We start from the raw sequence: 26,431 nt of genomic DNA, 5'->3' as shown, positions 1-26,431 counted from the left end.
ACACATCACGTGAAAGAACAATTAATTCTGAACAGGATTCTCTAGGAATTTTCAAATTTAGTAGTTGTGGGAGGGGGAATACACAGAAAAATACAAAATCATGTCCTACAGCCAAAATACAATTTTTTCATTATAATACCTTCTCAAGGCCTCCTAAAAAAACATATTTCGGCTGAAATCATCTCACGAGGGTTTATGTTTTATGAGAATCACCCGTTAGATACACAGAATTAATTGTTCTTTCACGTGATGTGTGGGTTTTCATCATTACTAGGAAAAGATCCAAGTTCTATAGTGTAGAAGTGGTAAGTCTGCATAATTCTGAAAAACCCTAGAAAAATACTCATCTTTTGAAAATTTGTAGCTCCGAAACCAAAAATGGTAAGAGTCCTGCGCGACGACTCAATTTATTGGACATTTTATTATCTTTTATTTTGTAGAGAATGCATGCTTTTTAACGAATACCTCAAGGTTTTCGAGATAAAATAGAAAAATTAAAAGGAGTCCAAAATTTTGGGGGTTTTGGGAAAACCTTGAGGTTTTCGAGATTGAATGGAAAAAGTAAAAAAGTCCGAAATTTTGAGGGTGAAGTCGACCTCTGACTTGTCAGCAAATTTCAGATTCGAATTCAGCGCCCCAAAATACATATAGAACCGTCGATAAAACTCTTTAGGGGCTGTTTCCTGAAAAAAACGATCATTTGACTGGACTAAAACCTTTTGTTGTTTTTCAATTATATCACATGTTTCATTGCATCATTCATCTCTACCGTCAATAACAACATCATTATTACAAATAATATCATGTTGATTCCGTTCATTAACGTGTCTTTCTTTTTTCATGTCAAATTGCTGATTCATTTTTGGATAATAGATACAGGTAAGACAAAAATCTGAATTATTTGTAGATGCATATTGCTACTACCATACATCCTAGCAACGAGAATGGAATAATATCTTTGTTCTAAATTTATGGTTGAAGAAATGAATGTTTATCAATGAATTTCTCTCAAATTGGAGTGTAGGCTACTCTTGGTTGATTCGAAATATAAATTTTCAATTTATATTGGATCAGTAAATTTCTTATCATTTTTAAATAATTATATAATTTTCTTTTGAAATTCAATCTAACACGTTATTTTTGCTATTTATTAAAAATATTTTCATTCACTAAACAAAACAAACTACTCACTGAAACAAAAAATATTTCTTATATTTTTTGGCTTTTAGACAATAATTACATTTATCAAGATCTTGCATGAATGAATGCATATTGAAATACGAGCTGGAGGATATAACTAGAATCATGTTTAACTCTTGAATTATTTCAGGAAAATAATAAGAGTCAACTCAAAAGCTACTGGAAGCATCTGAGTGGTGTTGCTATTGGCTGCATTTCTCTGTTCATTTTCGATGTTTGCGAACGCGGAGTTCAACTCCGAAATCCATTCTACTCCATATGGGTGACTGACATCGGAACTAATTTGGCTGTATCCTTTCAATTAACACATTCTATTCATTTTGTATCACATTCATTCATTTGATAAATTGACAAGAAAAGAAATTGCTTTTATTATATGATAATGCAATATTCTGGGTTACTACCTTAGATTTAAAATGCTTCCCCTATTTTTGTTTTTTTTTCTGCTCCTCTAAATCAATTAACGTGTGTATTAACCTTTCAACTATCTCCAAAATGAACCACTATTATTTGTATTTGAGAAATCTATCACGGAGGGAAAAACAGAAACTCCATGTATGCATTGAATTCCATCACGAGTTGCTTCTTTCACGTCTAGCAGGTTTCTGGAACACCTCAAAACTACTAGATCTGAAAAAATCTCTTAACAAAGAGTTTGCACTTTCAATGAGCTACATCAATAATATTTCTGATGACATAAGGTTTGAGAATTGCAGTGGAATTTTTTTAATGGTCAACTTATATGAATAATTATTGCCGTGCTACCAATTTTGTCCAAAATAGTTTGATAGTTTTCACCTATCACACAAGGAAAGTTATCGGTTCCATTTATACCAATATCTTGAGAAATCATGAATGGATTTAATGCCCATGAATAAGAAGTCCAGTTCAGAGCAAATCAAATTATAAGTTTCATAAAACTTGGGCAATTGAAAACGAAAAAACACTTAACAGAACCATTTAATACTTAAAACAGAAACTTCTTACAAGCTAAATACTCATCTGTACATGTTAATTTCATTTATGTGGCTACAGGCTTTCAATATTACACAAAACATTTAACACAAATTGAGAAAATAATGGAAATATTCACATTTCAATTAAAACATCTTAAACTTCACTTATATAGAAAAATATCAAGAGGATAAAAACACTTCTACAATCCAGCAGCCATTTTTCCTGAGAGAGAAAAACCTGAAGTTCCAAGTGCCACCACCCCAAGTGCCCCACCTAAACACGTCATCAATTGCCAACCTCCCCAATGGAAAAATACAAGTTTACAATTTACATTTATTATTCTCAATAGAACTTTATTTTCAATCTGTTTTGAATTTATTTAACCTCTATTTTGTTTAGAATTATTTGTTAATTCAGAAAGAGAACTTTATTACAGTAATTTATCCAACATTAGAACAGCTGATAAAATTTCAGGCAGATGTTAAGTCCACATATAAATTACACCGATATTGACTATCAAATTCTATTTATATTTGAATATCGAATTGAAGATTAGATTTTTATTGAGAAAATGTAATATCACAAATACCTCCCTCTTGACATAAAAAAATTACTGTTTGAGAATTAAAAAAAAAAATTTACATTGAAACAAATGGAAATTGTTGAAATTTTAAATTTGAGAACAGGAAACATTTTTCTACAAAAACATTACATGGTCTCTTATAATTGAAAATTATTATAAAAATTCATCAATAGCATTTATTATATATTTCCAAACAATATTTCAAAATATAGAATAACAAAATTATTTTTGATTTAGCTTTATGATTCAAGAAAATTATCTCAACAGAAAATTTAATATATTTAAAAAATAGTTCTTGAAATTTTACATAAGTTTAATAAATTAAAAAAATCAAATATTATTGCATAAAAATTTAGTATGTTAAACAGAATTTTTAATGAATTGATGAATTGTTACATTTAATTTTCATATAAAAATTTCATTAAATTAAAAAATGTCCATTTCTTTCACTGTTGACGCGGTTGATTTTTATCCATACGAAGTTTGAAAAAAGTCTGTTAAGGCACTCAGTGTGAATGCCAGTTAAGTGTGACTCCAAACGAACTTGATCTTCCGTTTGTGATGACATCAGTGTTGGACTGATCTGGATACACGAGACATCAGTTAGCATGGCCTCATGCTTGTAGTTGACTGGTACATGCCAAGCTGGATACAGGAGACATCTGTTAGCATGGCCTCATGCTTGTGGTAGACTGGTACATGCCAAGCTGGATACAGGAGACATCTGTTAGCATGGCCTCATGCTTGTAGTCGACTGGTACATGCTTTAACTTAGGTAGGGTTTGGTTTTTTGATATTTTCAGCTTTCAATGTTTAGAGTTCAGCATACAGGATTAATTTAGGTGAGGATATTTTGAATCAGTTTCTTTCAGGATACAGTGACTGTTATTTGAGTTTAAAGTTGCGAACTTGGATATGGATAGCAATTACCTCCAGGTAATATAGTAGTACAGAAGTTGGACATCAATGGCAATTGTGACTATTGGGCATAAGTGACAATTGTGGCTATTACCTCCAGGTAATACAGCAGTGAGAAGCTTCAGTTGCGTAATCAGCAATCCACTAATGAGTCACACCAATTCGAAAATCACCCAAATGTTCTTAACACTCTTCATGGCATTCACTTGTTTTGTAGATCCTGAGATTTACGCGATAATTATTTCGATGTTAACTTCCACGCTGTACCTGTTATTTTAGTATGCTTATAAACTAAAAGAAAAGTTTGATTAGGCTACCAATACAATCTAATGAAATTTTAAAAGTTATTCACAAGTATGTAATAAGTATAAAAATGAAATTTATTGTTAATATCTTATTATACAGTCAGCAACACATAAATTTCCTCAATTTCAATAGAGTCATCAATTACAAAAACTTAAAGTATTTAATAATTTCATGTTTATTCATTCACTGTTCAAATAACAAAATTTAATCCATTCTTAAAAATTTCAGAACATAATCAAATACATGTTATAACACCCTGTATCATTATCAAAATTGCAAAAAAAACATCAGATCATCACCAGAAGAATAATTTCAACACATACTTTAATATATTCAGACAATTGGTCTTCCACTAAAAATCATTTCATAATACAATATATCTGCATTTCATAACATAATCTGGTGACATAATTGAAATATTTGCATTTTTATTTGAAAACTTGATATTTCACATTATTTTATGATTTATCATTCAGTATAACATTTCAAATTTGATTTATGTTTGATTTAGGATTTCAAAGTTATTTGTGTGGACAAATTTATAAATTTTAATTTTAATTTTGTTCATATAATTTATAAAAACAAATTATTTAATATTATTAACCTTCGTTTGTTGGATACTATAGTTTATTTCGACTTTTCAATGTTCTAAACAAACTACATTTCATGACAAAACTTAACTACTAATCATTAAACAAGAAGTCATTCAAAACATCAATAATATTTTGCTTCAATGGCAATCAGTATTCATAAGTAATCATTTTGCATCTATGGCAGTCAACATAAGTAATCATTTGCATCTATGGCAATCAACATAAGTAATCATCATTTTGCATCTATGGCAATAATAATCAATCAACACAAAAAATACAATCTCATTACTGCCTCTCCAAATCATAACCTTTTGGTCATTCCTTCTCTAGGCAATAATGGTTTTCCATCTCAAATAAACATTCATATACCAGCAAAATTCTAATCATCAATACCCACAAAAAATTTTACATACACTCCAGCATCCATTTTAAACGATAATTAATCATATCAAAGTTTATAGAAAAACAGTTTTTAAATTTAGAAAAAAGACATCAATTTACGAGTAATATTTAAATTTAGCAGAAATTCAAACTTCAACACATTTCAATTAATAATATGACAAAACCTTTACATTCAATAAAATCATCATTATTCGAATTAACTTTTATTTATCTTGATCATTTCCTATTTATGGCAACACAATTCATTGATACTTTCAACTTTTGAAGTTTTTATTATTATAACAGAAGAATTTATACATCAGATTAAATTTCAACATTTTCTAAATTGATCCATTTATTTTTCAAATAATTTCTGAATTTGAAAACTGTATAATAACTACAAACCATTTCACGATTACAATACAAAGAAGATCAAGATGGATAATGGGTAAATGAGTTGAAAAATACAGTACAAAATAAGAGAAAAAAGAATAATGTGTAAATAAATTCCCTAAGTAATACAAAGAAGAGAGAGATTAATTAGAGCCTATCCTACATGTAAGTTGAAAACTTCCATAAGGAAGTATATTTAATAAAATATACTTCTATGGAATTTTGTAGATTCCAAGTATGACTCTAATTTGTTATAACTGTGAGCTATCACTCTCACAGAAACAACTGGTGAAGGAAAAATATTTTTACTATTGTGACTGGGTGAAGAATTCCTGTAAGGTAATGTGATAGCAGACTCTAGTATCGGACCACAAAATCAAAAGTATGCAATAAATTTACAAACATTTGATGTTGCAGTCTTATGGTTTTTATATCGCAAACAAGTAGGTCAGATAATCGAGTCCAGCCATATGTAGTTCATGGCCACACCTCTAAAAGAATCACATCTACTCATCTACCAAAGATCCAAAGTATTGGACAGCAAAATAAAAAATGCAAAATGGGTTAAAAGCCCAGAAGAAAACTATAACCTAATTACATATGGCTTATGACACGATATGCAATGAAAGATGAGAATTGGGGACATAATTTGCTCTGTAAACCCTAGTTACCTAATATGATACACGACAAAATAGACATAATTAGAATAAGTGATGTATGATGAGAAAATATATCACAAGCACACAATTATTTATACTACAGTAGATAGATTCTAGAAAAATTAAGTTTGATCAACAATTTAAAGATTAGGAAAATAAGCTACAATTTCAACTTCCAACATTATTTCAGAAGAATAATTGAAATTCACATATTTAAATGACTATGGACAAGATTGGTTAAGATATGCATCATAGAAGAAAATTACTGAATACTACACAAAGACAGGAAAGAATCGAAATTTGAAAAGATTTAGGGCCAAGAAAATAGGCTACAGGAAAGGAAAAAGACAATTATGGACTCTTACCATAAGCAGAGTGGCGATTATGCTATTCTGAATCCCGGCATAACACAGGATTCCTAATCATTACATAGTGCCGGGGAATACCCTTTCATCATGTGATTCACTGTCATCATCTTGTAAGCAAGCAACTTAAAACAACCTTTGAATACCAACAAATCAATGGTGACTTTGCGCGCCCACTTTGTTTGTTTAGGTACATGATTTTGTTCATGAGTTCATATTGTTCAAAGTAGCCATTCTGCTCACAATAGTCAGTCAAGTTCACTTGAGAATGCATTGCATACACCTTTTCAATTTTCAGTTGAAAGTTGAATTCATCAACTTGATTCAAAGCAAGATTCATTTCGTTTACATTGTTTCTAACCTCTACAGAAACTTGTCTCATGTAAACATTCACTTTGTTCATGTTGAACTAGGTTATCGAGTCAATAATTACACCTAACATCTTAAGTATATTATGTACTTTATTAACTCATTATTGCAAAATACACATACAGTGCGATCTACTACCGTGTACAAAACATCACACGTCATTGCGACCGGTTACACAAACAGACAGTCTAGTTACGATGGCCAACGCCTTAAGGCCGGTTTCATATAGCAACCAGTGATACCACATTAACTATAAATACGTGCATGTCGCTGGCCCGGCTATGATCGAATTTCAACATACTAACCATGTCAATATTTAGTACCTATTTAGTACCTCCAATGAAAAAATTTGTACCTCACCCCTAACTGAGTTATTGATTTTTCTAAAGTGCCGGGCCAGAGACATGGTTGCCCGGCTATCTTCAAATTTGAACTCAAGCTGTGCACCAATATTTAGTACCTATTTAGTTCTATTTAGTACCTCCAATGAAGAAATTTGTACCTTAAAGGTGGCGGAAATACAGCATGAAAATAGTTAGGGTCAATGACCTCTCAGCCCGGCTATGTCTGAATTTCACCAATCTAACTATGCCAATATTTAGTTACTATTTAGTACCTACAATAAAAATTTTTTTATCTCAAAGGTTACAGAGTTATTGCATGAAAATAGTTAGGGTCAATGACCTCTCAGCCCGGCTATGTCTGAATTTCATAAATCCAATTATGCCATTAAATAGTACCTATTTCGTACTATTTGGTACCTTCAATAAAAAAATTTCACCTCAAAGGTAACAGAAAAAATACAGCATGAATGTGGCAAATGTCTGTGACCTCTCAGCCCGGCTATGTCTGAATATCATCAAACTAATTATACCAATATTTAGTTCCCATTAGTACTATTTAGTACCTACAATAAAAATTTTTCATCTCAAATGTTACAGAGTTATTGCATGAAAATAGTTAGGGTCAATGACCTCTCAGCCCGGCTATGTCTGAATTTCATCAATCCAATTATGCCAATATTTAGTACCTATTTCGTACTATCTAGTACCAACAATAAAAATTTTCTTTTCTCAAAGGTTACAGAGTTATTGCATGTAATAGCAGGGGTCAATAACCTCTGCCCATGGGCATGTCACTGGCCCGGCTATGTCTGAATTTCAACAAAATAATTATGCCAATATTTAGCACCTATTTCGTACTATTTAGTACCACCATTAAAAACATTTGTAGTTGTACCCTAAAGTAGAGCTTGCACTACATCGGTGGAGCGGCGCGGCGCGGCGCGGCGCGGCGCGGCTATGTCTGAATTTCAACAAACTAATGATGCCAATATTTATTATCCATTTTTTACCATTATTAAAAACATTTGCACCTTCAAGTAGAGCGTGCACTACGAAGGTGGTGCGGCGCGACGCGTCACGGCTATGTCTGAATTTCAACAAACTAATGATGCCAATATTTAGTATCCATTTTTTACCATTATTAAAAACATTTGCACCTTCAAGTAGAGCGTGCACTACGAAGGTGGTGCGGCGCGACGCGGCACGGCTATGTCTGAATTTCAACAAACTAATGATGCCAATATTTAGTATCCATTTTTTACCATTATTAAAAACATTTGCACCTTCAAGTAGAGCGTGCACTATGAAGGTGGAGCGGCGCGATGCGGCGCGGCTATGTCTGAATTTCAACAAACTAATGATGCCAATATTTAGTATCCATTTTTTACTATTTATTACCATTATTAAAAATATTTGTACCTTAAAGTAGAACGTGCACTAGGTCGGTGGAGTGGCACGGAGAATTTTTGATCTCGAATTAAATACATATGATCAAATGTACCTCCATGCACTTGGACCGCGGCGCGGATCCCGAAGAGTCTCTGAACTTGACGAGGAACGGCGTCTTGCCGCGCTGCGATCGTAGTGCTAGTGCACGGACCTTCCATCCTCTCTCTTGCGCGCCCCACCTCGCCGCTCCACCGACCGAAATGGTAGAGGTATTTCCACAAGTATAAAATTGGGCATACACAATACTAGATTGGAAAACTAAAAAATTGAAACTTTTCATTTTATTGACATCACACTTATATCTTAATAATTCACCACCTATTTTATTGCATCATGAACATTTTTCAAATGTAGAATTGTTGAAATGAGTACATTGACAAGAAAGATACGTTTTGGCACTTATAGGAACTATAATGAGGAATTTCTCAGTTACTATACATGAAATATAATAGTATTCACAATTTTTATAGGAGGATAATTTCTCATAATTGAAGATTTGAATTCATTCAGAGTTGTCTATAAACCATATATTTCTTAAAACAACTGATAAAGTATTTGACAGTGCGGTAGAAAACATATTTAAAAAAATTGATCATTACTCAGTTAGGTACTTTACATTAAGGAGTAATTTTAAACAAGTCAAAAAATCAACTATATAAACAATAACAATTAACTATAAAAAATTAAAAGATTTATTGAGTAATACAAAATGGGATAGTATTTATGAAAATCTATCCAATGATGTTAACGATTTGCTAAAAATATTCTTTTCGGTTTTGACTTAGTGTATAGAAATTCTAGTCAGGAAATAAAAATACCACACAGATATAAACCTTTGAAGCAATGTAATACTTCTGGATCAATAGAATCAATGAGAACTACAGATAAATTATATAAGAGATCAATAGAAGAACCTTCAACACAAAACTGAAACATGATCTTAAAACATACAAAAATTTATTAAAAAGATTGATTCATGAAACAAAAACAAACTATTATCGATCAAAAATAGAGGAATTTAGGAGTGATAAACGTAAACTATGAATTTACATAAATGAAATCATTCAATTAAAATGATGAACCAGGAATAGATTCAGCTGAATTAGATAGATATTTTTGCAAGTTGGTAAAAACTTGGCTGCTCAAATTGAACAAAATATCACTACAACAGATTTCACATATAAGAGAACCGATGAATTAAATGCATCTTTTCTCTCAGTCCCGTAAGTCCACCGGAGGTGGTAGAAACTATAAAAACTCTGAAAAATAACTCTTGTCCGGGTCCTGATAATATTCATAATAGAACACTGAAGCAGGGGTGCCCAGCCCCCCCAAGGGCAATGGCGCAAGCCCCCCCCCCAATCCAAGTGTAATGCCCCCCCCCAAAGTACCCCAATTCCCAACCCTTTAGTTTTCAACATTAGTCAGTGTATGACAATAAAATTCACATCTTACATTCTAATCTTCTAAATGAAATTATTTACCTTTGTCTTGTGAGGAGTTCTTTCTGTTTTCATAATATTGTAAAAATATATACCATCGTTCCTTATCTCTTTTAGAATAGAAATAAAGTATCTTTTTGATATCATTTTTGAGACTAGCAGTGCACCCGTTCTTGTTCGGGAGGACTAGTAAATCCTTGAAGGACCATTGTAAATTAATTAAGCAAAGGAAATCAGAATAATAGTGGATGTTGAAGTTATAATTTATTTTTGTCAAAGATTTACCTTCAAACTCATAGGCTTAGAATTACTAAAATTCCTGCATACAAAATATTATCAATTGTATTTTTTATGCTGTATATTGAGTTACACTTAGTAAAATATAATATTGTAAAGGTGGGAAAAAGTATTAAAATTAACTACATTAGGATAATATTTCTATTTAATACCTTGATTTTTTAGCCATGATTCAAAATGTTTACATAAAATATAAAAAAATCATGCCCCCCCCCAAAAATGTTGATGGCGCAAATTGCGCCATGCCCCCCCCTTGTGGGCACCCCTGCGTGAAGCAGATATCAGATCTAATAGCTGAACCCCTCTCTTACATTTTAATTAAATGTTTTGAAACCGCTGTATTTCCTGATTCATTTAAAATAGCTAACATCAAACCGTTTCCTGAAAAAGTTGATAAAAATAATCCAAGTAACTATAGACCTAATAAGCTTAATTGGCAACATTGCCAAAATATTGCAAAAATTATTTAATATACGAATAATGAAGTTCACACAAAATAATAACATTATTAATGTAACCAATATGGTTCCCTTTCTAATAAAAGTACTGCGGATGCGCTAGTATATTTTGTAAACAATGTAACAGATAGGTTAAATTCCAATAAAAAACCACTTGCAGTCTTCATGGATTTATACAAGGCTTACGATACCATACCACATGATAAAATTTGCAACAAATTGGAGAAGTACGGTTTTAGAGGTCATTCCTTAAAATTCATAAGAAGTTACTTGTAAGGTAGATCCCAAATTTTAAAATAAAAGTATAGAGAAACTGTCATTTTAAGGCCTGCCCCAGGTAACTGTACTGTACTTTCACCATTTTTTTTTCATACTTTATGTAAATAATTTGCTAAAATATGTGAGATTTCCATCTTTTGCTGATGATTCAGTTATTATATTCTCAGAAAATATTTGGAATGATACTTTCATTGTTGCAGAGCATGATATGACTATTGTGAAGAATTGGATGGACTCTAATGCTTTGAGTTGAAATTTAGAAAAAAAACAATTACATAGCTTTCACAGCAAATAGAGAGGGTAAACCTGACAACCAATATAAGTTACAACTATTCAAACTGTTCTTCAATCAACCAACCAAACATTGATAGATGCTCTTGTCCTGTTATTAATAGGAAATCAACCTAAAATATCTTGGTATATGCGGGTCGATGAGTGTCTCAAATGGGACATCAATGTTAACTTACTATGTAAAACACTAGAATACCTATCATATAAATTAAAAAATCTGAAAAATGTGCTATCTTCCTCAGAATGCAAATATGTATATACGGCACTAGTAGGGTCCCTAATGCGATATGGTTTTGTGAGACTTTCGATACCCATATTAAAAACCTTTTTCCAATAAAAAAATTCATCATAATGTCAATTTTAAATAAACCTAGAACTTATGATACTAAGATTTTGTTCAGTGAATTTGATGTTAAAACTATACGACATATCTTAGTTTCATTTTCATAACAAATTACAGTTTCAAATACGAGCATAATTTCCCTCTACCCGATGGCAAATTATAATCTTAGACCTAATTCAAAAAGAAAATATGAAATATATAATACTATCTCAACTATTTTTAGAAGGCAACTTTACTAGATTAGCAGTAAATTCGTGAATATACTAGAAAGTGAATTTCCACTTAATAATTTCCGAAGTAATAAACACAGAAAAAGTCGATGACTTTTATATAATAATCAATTTCATGCTATAAATTACATGTTCAAACACTACATACGGTACTCTAAAGAGTATGTAGTGTTTAAAATTAAGAGTTAATTTTCATGTATGTATCTTAGTTTAAGTGTAGTAGCATATACCGGTACTTATATTTTTTTTTTTTGTGAAGCTTTTTTTGCATATTTTGTTTTTGGCAAATAGAATTCATTCATTCATTCATTTCATAATTTTTCTCATAAATAAAATTGGGCCTACATTATACTTGATCATAAAACTTGAAAATTAAACTTTTCATTATATTCACATCACACTTAAATCACTAATCAATTCACAACCTAAACCAGTCAGCAATAAATATCAGTAGCCTACGCCAGTTAGCAACATATCTGCAACATACATATCAGAACAGTTTTATCAGTTCACGATCAAATATTTCATTAAAATACATTTCAAGTGACTAATTACAATTAATTTCATTCAATCAAGAATATTACTGTTGATAGGCCTATCAATCAACAAAATTTCTGGGATCATTGCTAAAGAAATCTATGAATGGACTCGAGAAATTTAAATTATTTTGACTTAATATAGTGTTTCCATTTCATGCTATTATTCACCATATTTTTTAGAGTTATAGTGTGGGGGAATTCATAATCAATCGTCTACTTTATTTTTCGTTGTATTCTTCAGAGCATTCTCTCCCCATTCAATTTTTGTAATTTACAGCAAATAAATTCAATTGATTTAAATTTATCCGTCCACATAAAGACAGAAATAAGTCCCATTGATTATTGTTCACTGGCATAGAAAAGTATTTTAGACACATTAGTGAAGTATTTTATACACGAATCTGTAATCCAATAATTGCATAGATATATTTTTTGAGGGTATGGATCATTCATCACTAGGTATAAACTTAACATGATAGCCCAATGAATGATAAACTCGACCGATGGAGATGGAAGAATATTATCAATACCTAATATTGTACAGAGTGGGTGAAATGTATGAGAACGGCTTAATATCTCATACACAAAGGTCATTTGACGGTGAGTGCGATTGAGGATCCTACTCAAATTTAAAATAGTATTCTACTGTGACTTTAATAATCTGGCCAGTCATCTTGGGCCCACCATTTTGAATGTAAGTTTATTTTTTGTGAATAGCAAGATGGTCGTACGATAGTCTACATGATTTCGATACTGAATTTGAATTCAAAATGAATGGTGAAAGCCACACATCGATAATAAGCCAAACCGTTTCGAATATATTCACATCATTAATCAATATAATGCAAATCAGACAGGAAATAACTACATTTTACCTATAATATGATGCAAATCAGACAGGAATTAAATACATTTTACCTATAAAACTCTACTGTTCATTGAAACTAATACTTCCAACACCCATTGTATTCACATCTTTTACACTTCTAACGAAACAATTTGTTAGGTAAGATTTTTAATGTAGGCTACTTACTTATTTAATTTCTGATTTGCAGGGTTTTCTGAACTTTCGAAACGGTTTGACATATCAATGTGCGATGTGCGGTTTTCACCATTAATTTTGTCTTCAATTTCCTAATTGCAATCATGTATCGCATGATCACCTTCCTATTAAAAGAAAATACATTCAAAGTGGCGGACCAGATTCTTTAAGTCACAGTGAAGTAGTACTGTTTTTTTAATTTTATTAGGATCCTCAATCATAACAACCGTCAAATTAGCTTTGTGAATGAGATATTAAGCCATTCTCATACATTTCACCCACTATGTATAATTATTGTACACGTGTACACAAATATAAATTTATCGAAACGTACCTTGCATTAAACTGTATAGACCAATACTCGACAGGGTACCGATTTGCTTGGCGACACACAAATCTTGGAGTCTTTAGTGTCATCGTATAGCTCCCATGTATCATTGCACCGTCTTACATAAGCAACATAATGTCCAATACTTGTGATGCTTGATGTTTTCCCACAGAATCTATTTCCCTATATCTATTACATTACTATAGTAAGCTATGAATAAGATAATTATTATCCATCCTTGTTTTTGAGAATTGACCTCGCACATCTTTGATTTGAGGGTGCTGAATCCGAATCTGAAATCGCGAATTCTCTATCTTCATTTTGAAGCGATTTAGGTTTTGATGGATAGAGGAGACATAATCGTTTCCTAGAAAAATTGACGCAAACCTGGCTGAGATTGATCGAAGAAAGCAGAAACCTTCAAACCTCAGAAATTTACAACGATCTCCCGTCTACACGATGCAAACTTAGCGCAAAACTTGGCAGGTTTGCGCTAATATCGTTGTCGTGTAGACCGGGCATACGGTACAGCTATTTTCAAAATTATTATTTTTGCATTTCTATTAATTGGAATTTGCTATGTTTTGGGAGCAATAATGTTTCTCCTAGAAAGCAGTTATCATTTTTTCTAATTAAACAATAAAATAATGAACTTGTATTTAATGGATTGGAATCATTTTGAAATATACTCATAAATGTGTATGAATTTCTACTAAAATCGCTCATTGGACATAACCCCTACAAACATCTCCATTTGAAGAAATCCATAAAGAAGGAAAATAAAAAAAGTAAGAGAATACAAGATAAGAAAATAAAAATGAAATAAAATAGGCATATATTCTTGAATGATTATGAACTTATCCTAATTACAATAATTATTAGAAGAATCAAGAAATCACTTATCCTAGGATGTGAAAAAGCAATCCATGAATCTATCTCTCTCAGAAGTCTTCCATTTAAATGATCGGTTATGAAAAGAGCAGGTATCACATTTATAAGCTTATAATCAAATTGTCTTTTACAAATAGATAGAACTGCATTGTGTGATTCAAATGTAATGGTTGAGGGATAAAGATTAAAAGGTGATATACGAAGGTTGAAAAGTTCTCTATGTTCATTGATGTAAATAATTAAATTCTTTATATACAGCTGCTCAACCGTCAAAACATTAAATTCATTGAAAATACTTTCACCTCGTGGAAGTGCCACCACCCCTGAGATGACGGAGAAAGTACCGCTATGGGAAAGCACCACCACCGACAACATCAGTACAGTGGAGAAGGTGCCACTGCGGGAAAGCGCCGCCGCCGCCGAGACGACGGAGGGAATGCCGCAAAATCAATACAGAAAAACCTAAACTTAATACTAATACTGAAACTAAACATGTAATAAAATATTTGATAAATTAAAATCTCAAATTATAGAGAATTCTTTTCCCATAGTAATTGTAAATACTATTATATTTCATCTACTGTAATTGGAAAATAGTTTCTATAAGTGCCAAAAATTATCTTTCTCCTCAATGTACTCATTTCAGCAATGCCCGGCCTGAAGAAGAGCGGAAAATGGAAAGCCCGTGCACTGCGAGCGCGGCGCGGCGCGACGCGGTTCCGATCCCGAAGAGTTCAGAGACTCTTCGAGATCTGCGCCGCGCCGCGGTCCAATGCATGGAGGTCACAAAGTAGAAGGAATTCTTTCTTCTCTGTGATGGAGGTAAACTTGATCACTTGATACGCCGCGCCGCGCCGCTCCACCTTCGTAGTGCACGCTCTACTTGAAGGTGCAAATGTTTTTAATAATGGTAAAAAATGGATACTAAATATTGGCATCATTAGTTTGTTGAAATTCAGACATAGCCGCGCCGCGCCGCGCCGCGCCGCGCCGCTCCACCGATGTAGTGCAAGCTCTACTTTAGGGTACAACTACAAATGTTTTTAATGGTGGTACTAAATAGTACGAAATAGGTGCTAAATATTGGCATAATTATTTTGTTGAAATTCAGACATAGCCGGGCCAGTGACATGCCCATGGGCAGAGGTTATTGACCCCTGCTATTACATGCAATAACTCTGTAACCTTTGAGAAAAGAAAATTTTTATTGTTGGTACTAAATAGTACGAAATAGGTACTAAATATTGGCATAATTGGATTGATGAAATTCAGACATAGCCGGGCTGAGAGGTCATTGACCCTAACTATTTTCATGCAATAACTCTGTAACATTTGAGATGAAAAATTTTTTATTGTAGGTACTAAATAGTACTAAATGGGAACTAAATATTGGTATAATTAGTTTGATGATATTCAGACATAGCCGGGCTGAGAGGTCACAGACATTTGCCACATTCATGCTGTATTTTTTCTGTTACCTTTGAGGTGAAATTTTTTTTATTGAAGGTACCAAATAGTACGAAATAGGTACTATTTAATGGCATAATTGGATTTATGAAATTCAGACATAGCCGGGCTGAGAGGTCATTGACCCTAACTATTTTCATGCAATAACTCTGTAACCTTTGAGATAAAAAAATTTTTATTGTAGGTACTAAATAGTAACTAAATATTGGCATAGTTAGATTGGTGAAATTCAGACATAGCCGGGCTGAGAGGTCATTGACCCTAACTATTTTCATGCTGTATTTCCGCCACCTTTAAGGTACAAATTTCTTCATTGGAGGTACTAAATAGTACTAAATAGGTACTAAATATTGGTGCACAGCTTGAGTTCAAATTTGAAGATAGCCGGGCAACCATGTCTCTGGCCCGGCACTTTAGAAAAATCAATAACTCAGTTAGGGGTGAGGTACAAATTTTTTCATTGGAGGTACTAAATAGGTACTAAATATTGACATGGTTAGTATGTTGAAATTCGATCATAGCCGGGCCAGCGACATGCACGTACTATAAATAAAGTTACAATTATTATACTTAACAGTTTACAATCTTCCTAACCTTCAATGTAGCAATAGTACTTTCTTGATAGTTGACTTTCAATGATGACAACTCCCTACCTACTTCTTTACTCAATTCTACTATCTCACTAGGGTTGACTTTTTCAACAACAGTAACTAGGCCTACATTATCAGAAACTTGAATGAATTGATCTTGTATCTCAACACTACTATTATCCTGCTTCAATTTGCTTTCATCTTCATGATTATCAATCAATGTTTCATGTGTATCTTTCAATAGAAAGTTTATACTAACCTGTTCTAATCTGATGTTAGCAAATTCTTGTTTTATATCATTAAACCTAGCATTTTGATCTTGTTTCAGATTGTCAATCTTAGCATCTTGTTCATCAAACCTAGCATTTTGCTCATCAAACATATGCTTTATAATAACTATTAACTCATCAATTTTAATGTTTTGTATATTGTATGCCATTTTGTTAATATGCACAGATCTATTCATTACCTAGAATAAGTATGAATTATTCATACCTTTGATTGCTCCAGAATTGACCTCCCACTCAGCAGCATACCATTCATAACCTATCAAGATATTCTAGCCTACTAATAATTTCTATAACTAGGGATTCTATGTTTGGTAATGTCCCATCAGATTGTCATTTGGGACAATTTGGTAATTCAGTCCCACACCAGGGCGTACCATTTGCCGTGCTACCAATTTTGTCCAAAAAGGTTTGATAGTTTTCACCTATCACCCAAGGAAAGTTATCGGTTCCATTTATACCAATATCTTGAGAAATCAAGAATGGATTTAATGCCTATGAATTGTTTGTATATCATGTGATGTTACTTAATCACATGATAACTGTTTGATAAAATAATAAGTTGTTTACTGAGTTTAGTTTGTTATCTACGTGAATAAAGATGGTTGCTTCAAATGGCTAAGAATTTATTAAGATATTTAAACATGGCGCAGTCAAGGAATTGAACAGAAAAGGAGAATAATTGAGACCCGCAACACAACTATTCCGATAGTTAAGCAAACTCAAGTTTAAATCGGTTTTGCTTTCAGCACACTTTCTTATCATAGTCTTTGCTATGTTCACTCCCTTTTCAGCTAAGCCGTTAGACTGAGAATAACGAGGACTTATTGTAATAATTTTAAAATCCCACTCCTTTGCGAACTGTATCATTTCTTGGGAGCCAAACGGATTATTATCAGCTATTATAATCTGCGGAATTCCAAACCTGCCAAATAACTGGGATAAAATAGATTTAACAGCCGAACTTGTCTTACTGTTCATTTTTGTTATTTCAAGCCACCTTGAATAATAATCCACAACTATGAGATAAGCTATTCCTTTTACTTCAGCTATATCCACTCCAATTTTTAAAAATGGAAAATCGGGTATTTCATGAGAAAGCATTGGACTTCTTACATTGGACCTTCTATATTTTTGGCAATGCGTGCATGATTCAGCCAGATTTTTTATGTTTGCTCTTATTCCTGGCCAATAATAATATTTTGAGGCAATGCTGTTCATTTTTGTTTCTCCTAAGTGCGTTTCATGGAGCCTATTCAAGATAAAACCTCTCAAATTCTTGGGTATAATAATTCTTGAATTATAATACAATAGACCCTTGCTAAATTGTATTTCATTTCTTATTTTGAAAAAATGCCTTAGTTCTCCTCCATCAACTATGTTATTAAGCCAGCCATTTTCACAATAATCTATAACTTTCCGAAGAACATCATCATTCTGTGTTTCTGTTACAAATTTATTCAAGCGTTTCTCTGAAAATTCAACTTCGCCATTCTCAGTAACACAATGAACCATATCCGCCATGCTCAAATCAACTTTTTCTTTAAATTTGTCTTGAATCTTCATTGGTATACGTCTCGCTGAACTGGCATGTGGCATTGCGTCCTTTTTTAATCGAGTTTTGCACTTGTCGGGGAAACAACCAAGGCCAGTAAACACATCAGAATACGTTTCAAAAAAATACGTTCTATCCTTCACATTGTTGTTTCTACTTTGCTTCTGAACTTCATCAATTCGTTTCACCAGATTCAACTGAATACAAGCTTCAAGGCCTAGAATCGGTACTGTACTCTCTTTGACCACAACAAAGTTTAACAAAGTTCGGCTGTTAAATCTATTTTATCCCAGTTATTTGGCAGGTTTGGAATTCCGCAGATTATAATAGCTGATAATAATCCGTTTGGCTCCCAAGAAATGATACAGTTCGCAAAGGAGTGGGATTTTAAAATTATTACAATAAGTCCTCGTTATTCTCAGTCTAACGGCTTAGCTGAAAAGGGAGTGAACATAGCAAAGACTATGATAAGAAAGTGTGCTGAAAGCAAAACCGATTTAAACTTGAGTTTGCTTAACTATCGGAATAGTTGTGTTGCGGGTCTCAATTATTCTCCTGCTCAGTTAATGTTTGGTCGAATGATAAGAACAAAGTTCCCTTATCCTCAAGATAGTTTGAAACTTCATCAACTTCCTCGGGAAGAAATAGCAGTGCAAATGAAGAACCATAAATTCCAACAGAAAGAAACATACGATAAGCAGTCACGGAAACATGTATCTTATTTCAAAGAAAATCAGCCCATTTATATCCAAGATTGGAGAACAAAATTATGGGAGCCTGGAGTAGTTATTAATGAAGCTGATGCCCCACGGTCCTATGTGGTGAAGTCCAATAGTGGAAGAATATTAAGAAGAAATGAGAGGTTTTTAAGAAGACGATGAAATCAAAGGAAAGGTTGAAAAAGGAAATGTTTGAGAAAGTAAAAGGGGAAGATGTTTGTATATCATGTGATGTTACTTAATCACATGATAACTGTTTGATAAAATAATAAGTTGTTTACTGAGTTTAGTTTGTTATCTACGTGAATAAAGATGGTTGCTTCAAATGGCTAAGAATTTATTAAGATATTTAAACATGAATAAGAAGTCCAGTTCAGAGCAAATCAAATTATAATTTTAATAAAACTTGGGCAATTGAAAACGAAAAAACACTTAACAGAACCATTTAATACTTAAAACAGAAACTTCTTACAAGTTAAATACTCATCTGTACATGTTAATTTCATTTATGTGGCTACAGGCTTTCAATATTACACAAAACATTCAACACAAATTGAGAAAATGAAAATAGTCAGATATCAATTGAAACATCTTAAACTTCACTTATAGCCTATAGAAAAATTTCAAGAGGACAAAAACACTTCTACAAGCCAGCAGCCATTTTTCATGAGAGAGAAAAACCTGAAGTTCCAAGTGCCCCACCTAAACACATCATCAATTTATTATTATTATTTATTATTATTATTTTTACAATAAAACACTGAATGGGAGAGAAAAATTAAGGATACTCCTTGTACTATTTCTCTCCCAAGTTTAGATAATATTATTTTAAAAGTCCGAAATGAGGTTATGATTCCACTTTTCTGAAATTTAGTCCTTTTTCACTCAAAAACAACAGAAACTAAGAATTTTGAAGGTTGACAAACTGGATAGAAAACAAAAATATCACACTCAGATCACTAATAATTTGAACATTTTCACGTAATTTTACAAAATTTAGAGCCAGAAATATAGAACTTATTTTTCAGCACAGCTGACAATTCCACCAACCTCCCGAATGGAAAAATACAAGTTTACAATTTACATTTATTATTCTCAATAGAACTTTATTTTTAATCTGTTTTGAATTTATTTAACCTTTATTTTGTTTAAAATTATTTGTTAATTCAGAAAGAGAACTTTATTACAGTAAGTTATCCAACATTAGAACAGCTGATATAATTTCAGGCAGATGTTAAGTCCACATATCGATTACACCGATATTGACTATCAAATTTTATTCATATTTGAATATCGAATTGAAGATTCGATTTTTTAATGAGAAAATGTAATATCACATTATTAATTCCTTGTTTTCGATAGCACTTTCCTTAACACAGCAAACAGCTTACATTCATAATTTTGGCTGGAATATCGGCTGGAGTATACTTCATGTTCTTGTCTTTCATGATCTGGTGTGTGTTCACAAATATCAGCATGAAACGTCAGGCTCTACCTTCCATGTCCTCGATGCGTCGACTCCATTACGAGGGCATCATCTACAGATTCAAATTCCTGATGCTGGCCACTCTACTCTGCGCTGCGATGACTGTCATCGGTTTCATTCTTGGACGGGTGAGTTGGTGATTGATGAGCACTTATTTAAGAACACATTAGGGTACAATCACATCGCATACAAGCTCGTGCGAGCATGAACAATTAGCTTGCGCGAGTAGAGGTGTTTACACATCGCTTTTGGAAACTGTTTACTGGTTACATTTTCAAAAGTATTTCGATTCGGATACTAGCGAGCTCACCGGAGGCTTCTAGTTGTTATAATCCAGTTTTCAACGGTGATTTTGAATCATCTTGATGTGTAAAGGAAGTAAATTGTGGAGTTTTGGTGCTAGGTGGTTGAAGTGTCGTTGGTATGTTGCCTTCCTAGCCATAATAAGAAAGTTTTTATTTCTTGTGTTATGACTGTGGTTTCTATGTTTAAAGCTTTCTAGGTTTCTGATTAGTCTGCAATTATTTCAACAGTGTGGAGCTTTCTTGCGTCCATCACACCGAATTCATTGTAGAGTTGGTCTGATGGATAAAGAGGTGGCTTCTGCTTGATGATTTTCATCATCAGTTTTTGCTCTTTTGAAAGGGTGTCATGGTTCACGTAGTTTGTTCCTCCCCATCATACAAACCCATAGGTAAGCAAAGTCTGAACCAAGGAATAGTAGACCATCTTCATGAACTTCTCGTCTATAAATGTTCTCAGTATTTTGAACTTAAATATTGTCTATCTCAGCTTCTTGGAGAGATTAGTTATCCATATGATGGTCCCAGCATAGAAAAGAATTCAGTTGATTCCAATATATTTTACTGTAGGTTTTCTGTGGATAGTGAATGCAGTACTGTTGGAAATGTTTACTTTCAGAAGTTTTTCTGTGGGCTGTCCATGTTGAGTAGCTGAGAAATTTAAAAAGTGGGTCTTGTCTAGGGTGAGCAGATTCTGATTTAGCCAATTTGAGATTTTCTGTAATCCTGTTTCAGCCCTATTGGCCACGTTGGTCCCGAAAACAAAAGAACTGTGTCATCATCATAGGTGGTGATATTATCCTCAATCTCCATACTGCACGGAGGATTCATATAAATCAAGAAGAGTATTGGACCAAGGACTGTACCTTGGGTACTCCATATTCGACTTTGAGCTTGCGGCCTCATTTTCCATTGACTCTGACACTCTGGGTCTAGTTTGACAAGTAATTTTTGAATAGTTAGTTGAAAATGGTAGTTCCCATGCTACTTCTCTGATTCCATAGTTGTAGAGTCTCTCCAGCAGAATATCATGTGATGCCTTATCAAATGCTTTTTTCAGGTCCAGGGGAATATTGAGGTTTCTCCTCACAGTTGACTTTTTCTGATACAAGTGAAATATTATTGTGGATTGCATCATTGGTACTACTGTTTGATTTGAATCCATATTGATTTGCTGATAGAATATCATCCTTCTCAAGGAACTTAATCAAATCAAAATCAATTTTATTCTGTCAAATTGAAAACAATACAATGAAGACTATGAATCATAAAAATAATAGACAAGCAAGAAATACATAAGAAGATTCCAACATATGAACTCTTAAATTAAAAATAACTTGTTTTCTATCTGACAAAGCCAGCAAAACCTAGGTTTGTGCGCTGGCATAGGTACATAGTACTAAACTGATAGAGCTTGTTAGGGAAAATGTAAAACACTGTTATGTTCACAAAAATGTTGGATAAATGTTAGAGAGTGAGAGAAGAAAAAGGGAAGAGAAAGAAGGATGAAAGGCGAAAGATGTAAGTAAGGAGAAAGAAAAGAAAAATTGAAAAGTATATATAGGTACAGAAGTTTTCAATTACTACAGATTTTTATTGAATTCACCCTGCAATTTTATCCAATCCTCTATTACTTGCAAAGTTGACCTTGAGGTCCTGTTCATGAGAAAATTTCAGGTATACAATTGATTAATTTATGGCATATATAATCAAATTGCCTCCTACACACAGTTAGGTCCGTTTGTGGTACAGGAAAAATGGTAGGCGAACGGAAACTGTACTTTTTTACATGAGCTGTGAACAGATTTCTATTTTTATTCAGATACACAATTAATTTCTTTACAATGATATGTCTAATTTTAAGTAATTTGAACTCGCTATATAATAGAGAGGTGGGGTAGCGTGTTTGTTTGCCAAGTGCAGCCCTGATAATGTGTCTCTGGTTCACTTCTATCTTTCTGTAATAGGTCTTTAGAGCTCCTCCCCATACTCTTATCCCATATTGGTAGATGGCCTGAGCATAAGCAAAGTATACCATTTTAATAATTTTAATTTCGTTCAACTTTATAAAATTTATTAATGATATATTTCATTTTGCTACAGGTGTTGTTAATGTGAATATTCCATTTTAAATATTCATCCAGATATACTCCTAAATAATTGAATGCATTCACTCTAGCCAATGCTGGGCAGCCACAGTTAAGGGGAGAACTACTGTTAACTGCATAATCATTATCAACACATTTGGGAAAGTGGATATTTATTTTTTCACACAAATTACCTGCGGGCATTGATCTAGCCGATGGGTGGAAACCATGAAACACTTTTTTTATTGTTAAGAGTAAGGGTGTGCTGGTCAAACTATGATTTAACCACTGTGAGTCCAGACTCAGCCAAAGCCCTCACCTCGGGCCAACCCGAGCCTGTGAAAACCAAGGCAGTGTCATCTGCGAAAGCTATAGTTTTACACCCAGGTATGTCAAGTTTAAATAATCCATTAATACAAATAAGGAATAATATAGGCGAAAGGACAGTTCCCTGTGGCAAACCGAAATTAGTTGGAAATTTTGTACTTGTTTTATCATTTAGTGTCAGAACTTGAACTCTATTCCCTAATTAGCTTTTGAACAATTCTAAAACAATACCCCGTAAGCCTATATTTTCCATTTTGTGTAAGAGCGACTGATGTGGTATTGTATCAGAGGCCTTGACCAAATCTAGGAACACTGCCAATGATTTCCTACCTTCACTGAAATTAGAAGTTATAATACCCATCAATTCAGTCACCGCATCCTCAGTACTCTTGCCCTTTTGAAATCTGAATTGATTTGATTGAATTATGTTATGTTTCATCAACTAATCCACCAAACACTTTTTTATAATCCTTTCAAATATCTTAGACAAGTTACTAATCATGCTAATGAGACGATAGTTTTCTGGAGCAGACTTATCACCAGACTTGAATAATGGAATTATATTTGCAGTCTTGAAATGTGATGGAAAACATCCCACTTCAAAACATTTGTTGAATAGGTCTGACAGAGACTGAGCTATCACTGTAGCAATATTCTTCAAACAAATACTGTTTATATCATCTAGGCAGGGTGAGGAGCTATTTTTAAGTAAGTTTATTGCTTTAATTATCTCTTCCGGGTTTGTAGGGTACATGAAAAATGAATTTGGAATACGGCAGTTTGCATCAGGTCGAGTAGAATGTCGCGGTTCTGAATCTGTGGTGAAAATTTTGTTTGCATAGTTCTTCCCAACATTTGCAAAATGCTCATTAAGTATTTCTGGTTACATATCAGGTGTAAGCTTAGATCGTTTGATGTCCAACATTTCTTCAATACAGTGCCAAGTTTTTTTATTGTTTCCCTGACAGGATTAAATTTTGTTTTTAAAATAATTTATTTTCGATTCTTTGAGTAATTTGTTGAGAAGATTCCTATATTTATTGTATTTTTCTCTTAGAGGTGCGTTTGAAGGCTGTTTATTGAGAGATTGACGCATCCTATCACGCTTTCTGATAGCTGAGATCAATCCTGTAGTTATCCAACATTTCAATGGTCGCTTTCTATTTTTGTTATCAGTTTACGTTCTGTTGCAGCTTCAATATGGGTTTGGATTTTATTTACAAAGTTGTTAATTTCTAGATCAACGTTCACATTTACATCATTCAGACTTGTCTCATACTCCCAAGTCTGCTGACTCAAATCACTAACCAATTTATGATAATTGATATTTTTTTGTATAAATTATTTTGTTCTTGGACGCTATCACTAATGTACCCAATATGTAAACTTGTACAATAATGATCAGTGATGGCTGACATGTGAATACACCCAATAAGATATTGTTCATTGAAATTTACATTTTTATAAAAAAATATGGTCTATGCATGTTTGTGTTGTAGGAGTTACTCTTGTCGGTTTGTTTATCATGGGTTTCAGACCGTTAATCTGCATAAGACTGATATATTCATTTGAAACGTCGCTATTTCTTAATAAGTCTATATTTATATCACCTAGCATCACTATATTGTCGTTATCATTCAGTTTTCTCAAATGATCATCTAAATTATTAAGAAAAGATTCGGCATTAGAAGATGGAGATCTATATACAGCGATTAGAGTTAAATAGGCTTGTTCGATTTGCAATCTTATTATTAAAGTATCAGCTTCATCAAACTTACAATCAATATCATTTACCTTGATATCATTTCTGACGAACAGACATAAGCCGTTACTCTTATTCAATTGTCCCGGCCTATTAATAGTGTGGTAGCCATTAAGGGAATATTCTAGTACAGTATTATCAGTGACCCAGGTTTCAGTTAGTGCAATTATATCATACTTCACTTTACAATTTTGTATCACTGACACAAATTCGTCAAATTATTTCTTATGCTACGGATATTCATCTGCATTACATTAAAGAATTTACATTTTTTGTCTGTGTAGGAAATAGGATGAAATTCAAATGTATCCTCATTTTCAATAGTCCTATAGCATTCCGCCTGACCAATTAGATTCTCAAAGTTGTATTCCATACCCCTGATGTTTATTTATTCAAATAATTGTGATATAAAAAAAACAATAGTAGTAATAAGTGAAAGTGGTTGATCTGAAAATAGAAGAATATATGAAGAAAAATGAATGAAAGAGTAAAAATTAAATAATTTCAGCAGAATGAAAAGAAAAATACGAGCAGAATGTGGAGGAAAAAGGAGGTTATATATATATATATATATATATATATATATATATATATATATATATATATATATATATATATATACAAGAATCAGTTGAATGTTTCAGCTGATTATAATATAGTTTGTCCTAGTGATAGAGTACCTACGCCAATGTTAAAATTTGTCTTTCTAATAGAAGTAATTAATTTTGAAGGACCATCAGTTTATTTTTATGATAATTTATTTGAATGTGAGTATGTTGAGTCGCTCAATTGTTGCAGTACTGGTACACTGTTTCCACTCAGGTTAAGTAGTTAATACTATATTGCAGTATTATCTTAGAATTAAATAAACATGATTTATTATCAGTGAATGTATAATAATATTATGTTGGGCGTGAGCTTGGTATTGTTTTGAAGCATTAATTTTCAAGAGTTTTATAATTTTCTTTTATTAGTTTTTCTTTTTAATTGATTATAATCAATCACCTATAATATATATATAAAAATATAAACAGTATACACACGACACGGATAGATTAAAAACACTTAAAAACTTACATTTAAACGAGAATTTTCGGGGGCTGGGCCCCCTTTGTCAATCAACCAGGAAGTCTGGGAGTCTTCCAGGAAGTCTTCCTGGTTGATTGACAAAGGGGGCCCAGCCCCCGAAAAT

At 32.8% G+C, this 26,431-nt stretch overlaps 1 protein-coding gene across 2 annotated transcripts in view; it reads left to right on the top strand.

The window, feature by feature from the left end:
- The window catches only part of LOC111058070 (protein wntless-like), a 94,239-nt gene that overhangs the window by 38,025 nt on the left and 29,783 nt on the right, over window positions 1-26,431 (top strand). For both annotated transcript variants that reach the window (XM_039441571.1, XM_039441572.1), the window contains exons 8-10: window positions 874-879; window positions 1,331-1,489; window positions 20,662-20,889. In XM_039441571.1, coding sequence (XP_039297505.1) covers window positions 874-879; window positions 1,331-1,489; window positions 20,662-20,889 — 393 coding nt within the window. The remainder of the gene's footprint in view (window positions 1-873; window positions 880-1,330; window positions 1,490-20,661; window positions 20,890-26,431) is intronic.

The sequence above is a fragment of the Nilaparvata lugens genome, chromosome X (genome assembly GCF_014356525.2).
Source record: "Nilaparvata lugens isolate BPH chromosome X, ASM1435652v1, whole genome shotgun sequence".
Classification (NCBI taxonomy): Eukaryota; Metazoa; Arthropoda; class Insecta; order Hemiptera; family Delphacidae; genus Nilaparvata; species Nilaparvata lugens.
This window is presented reverse-complemented; position numbering and strand designations above follow the sequence as displayed.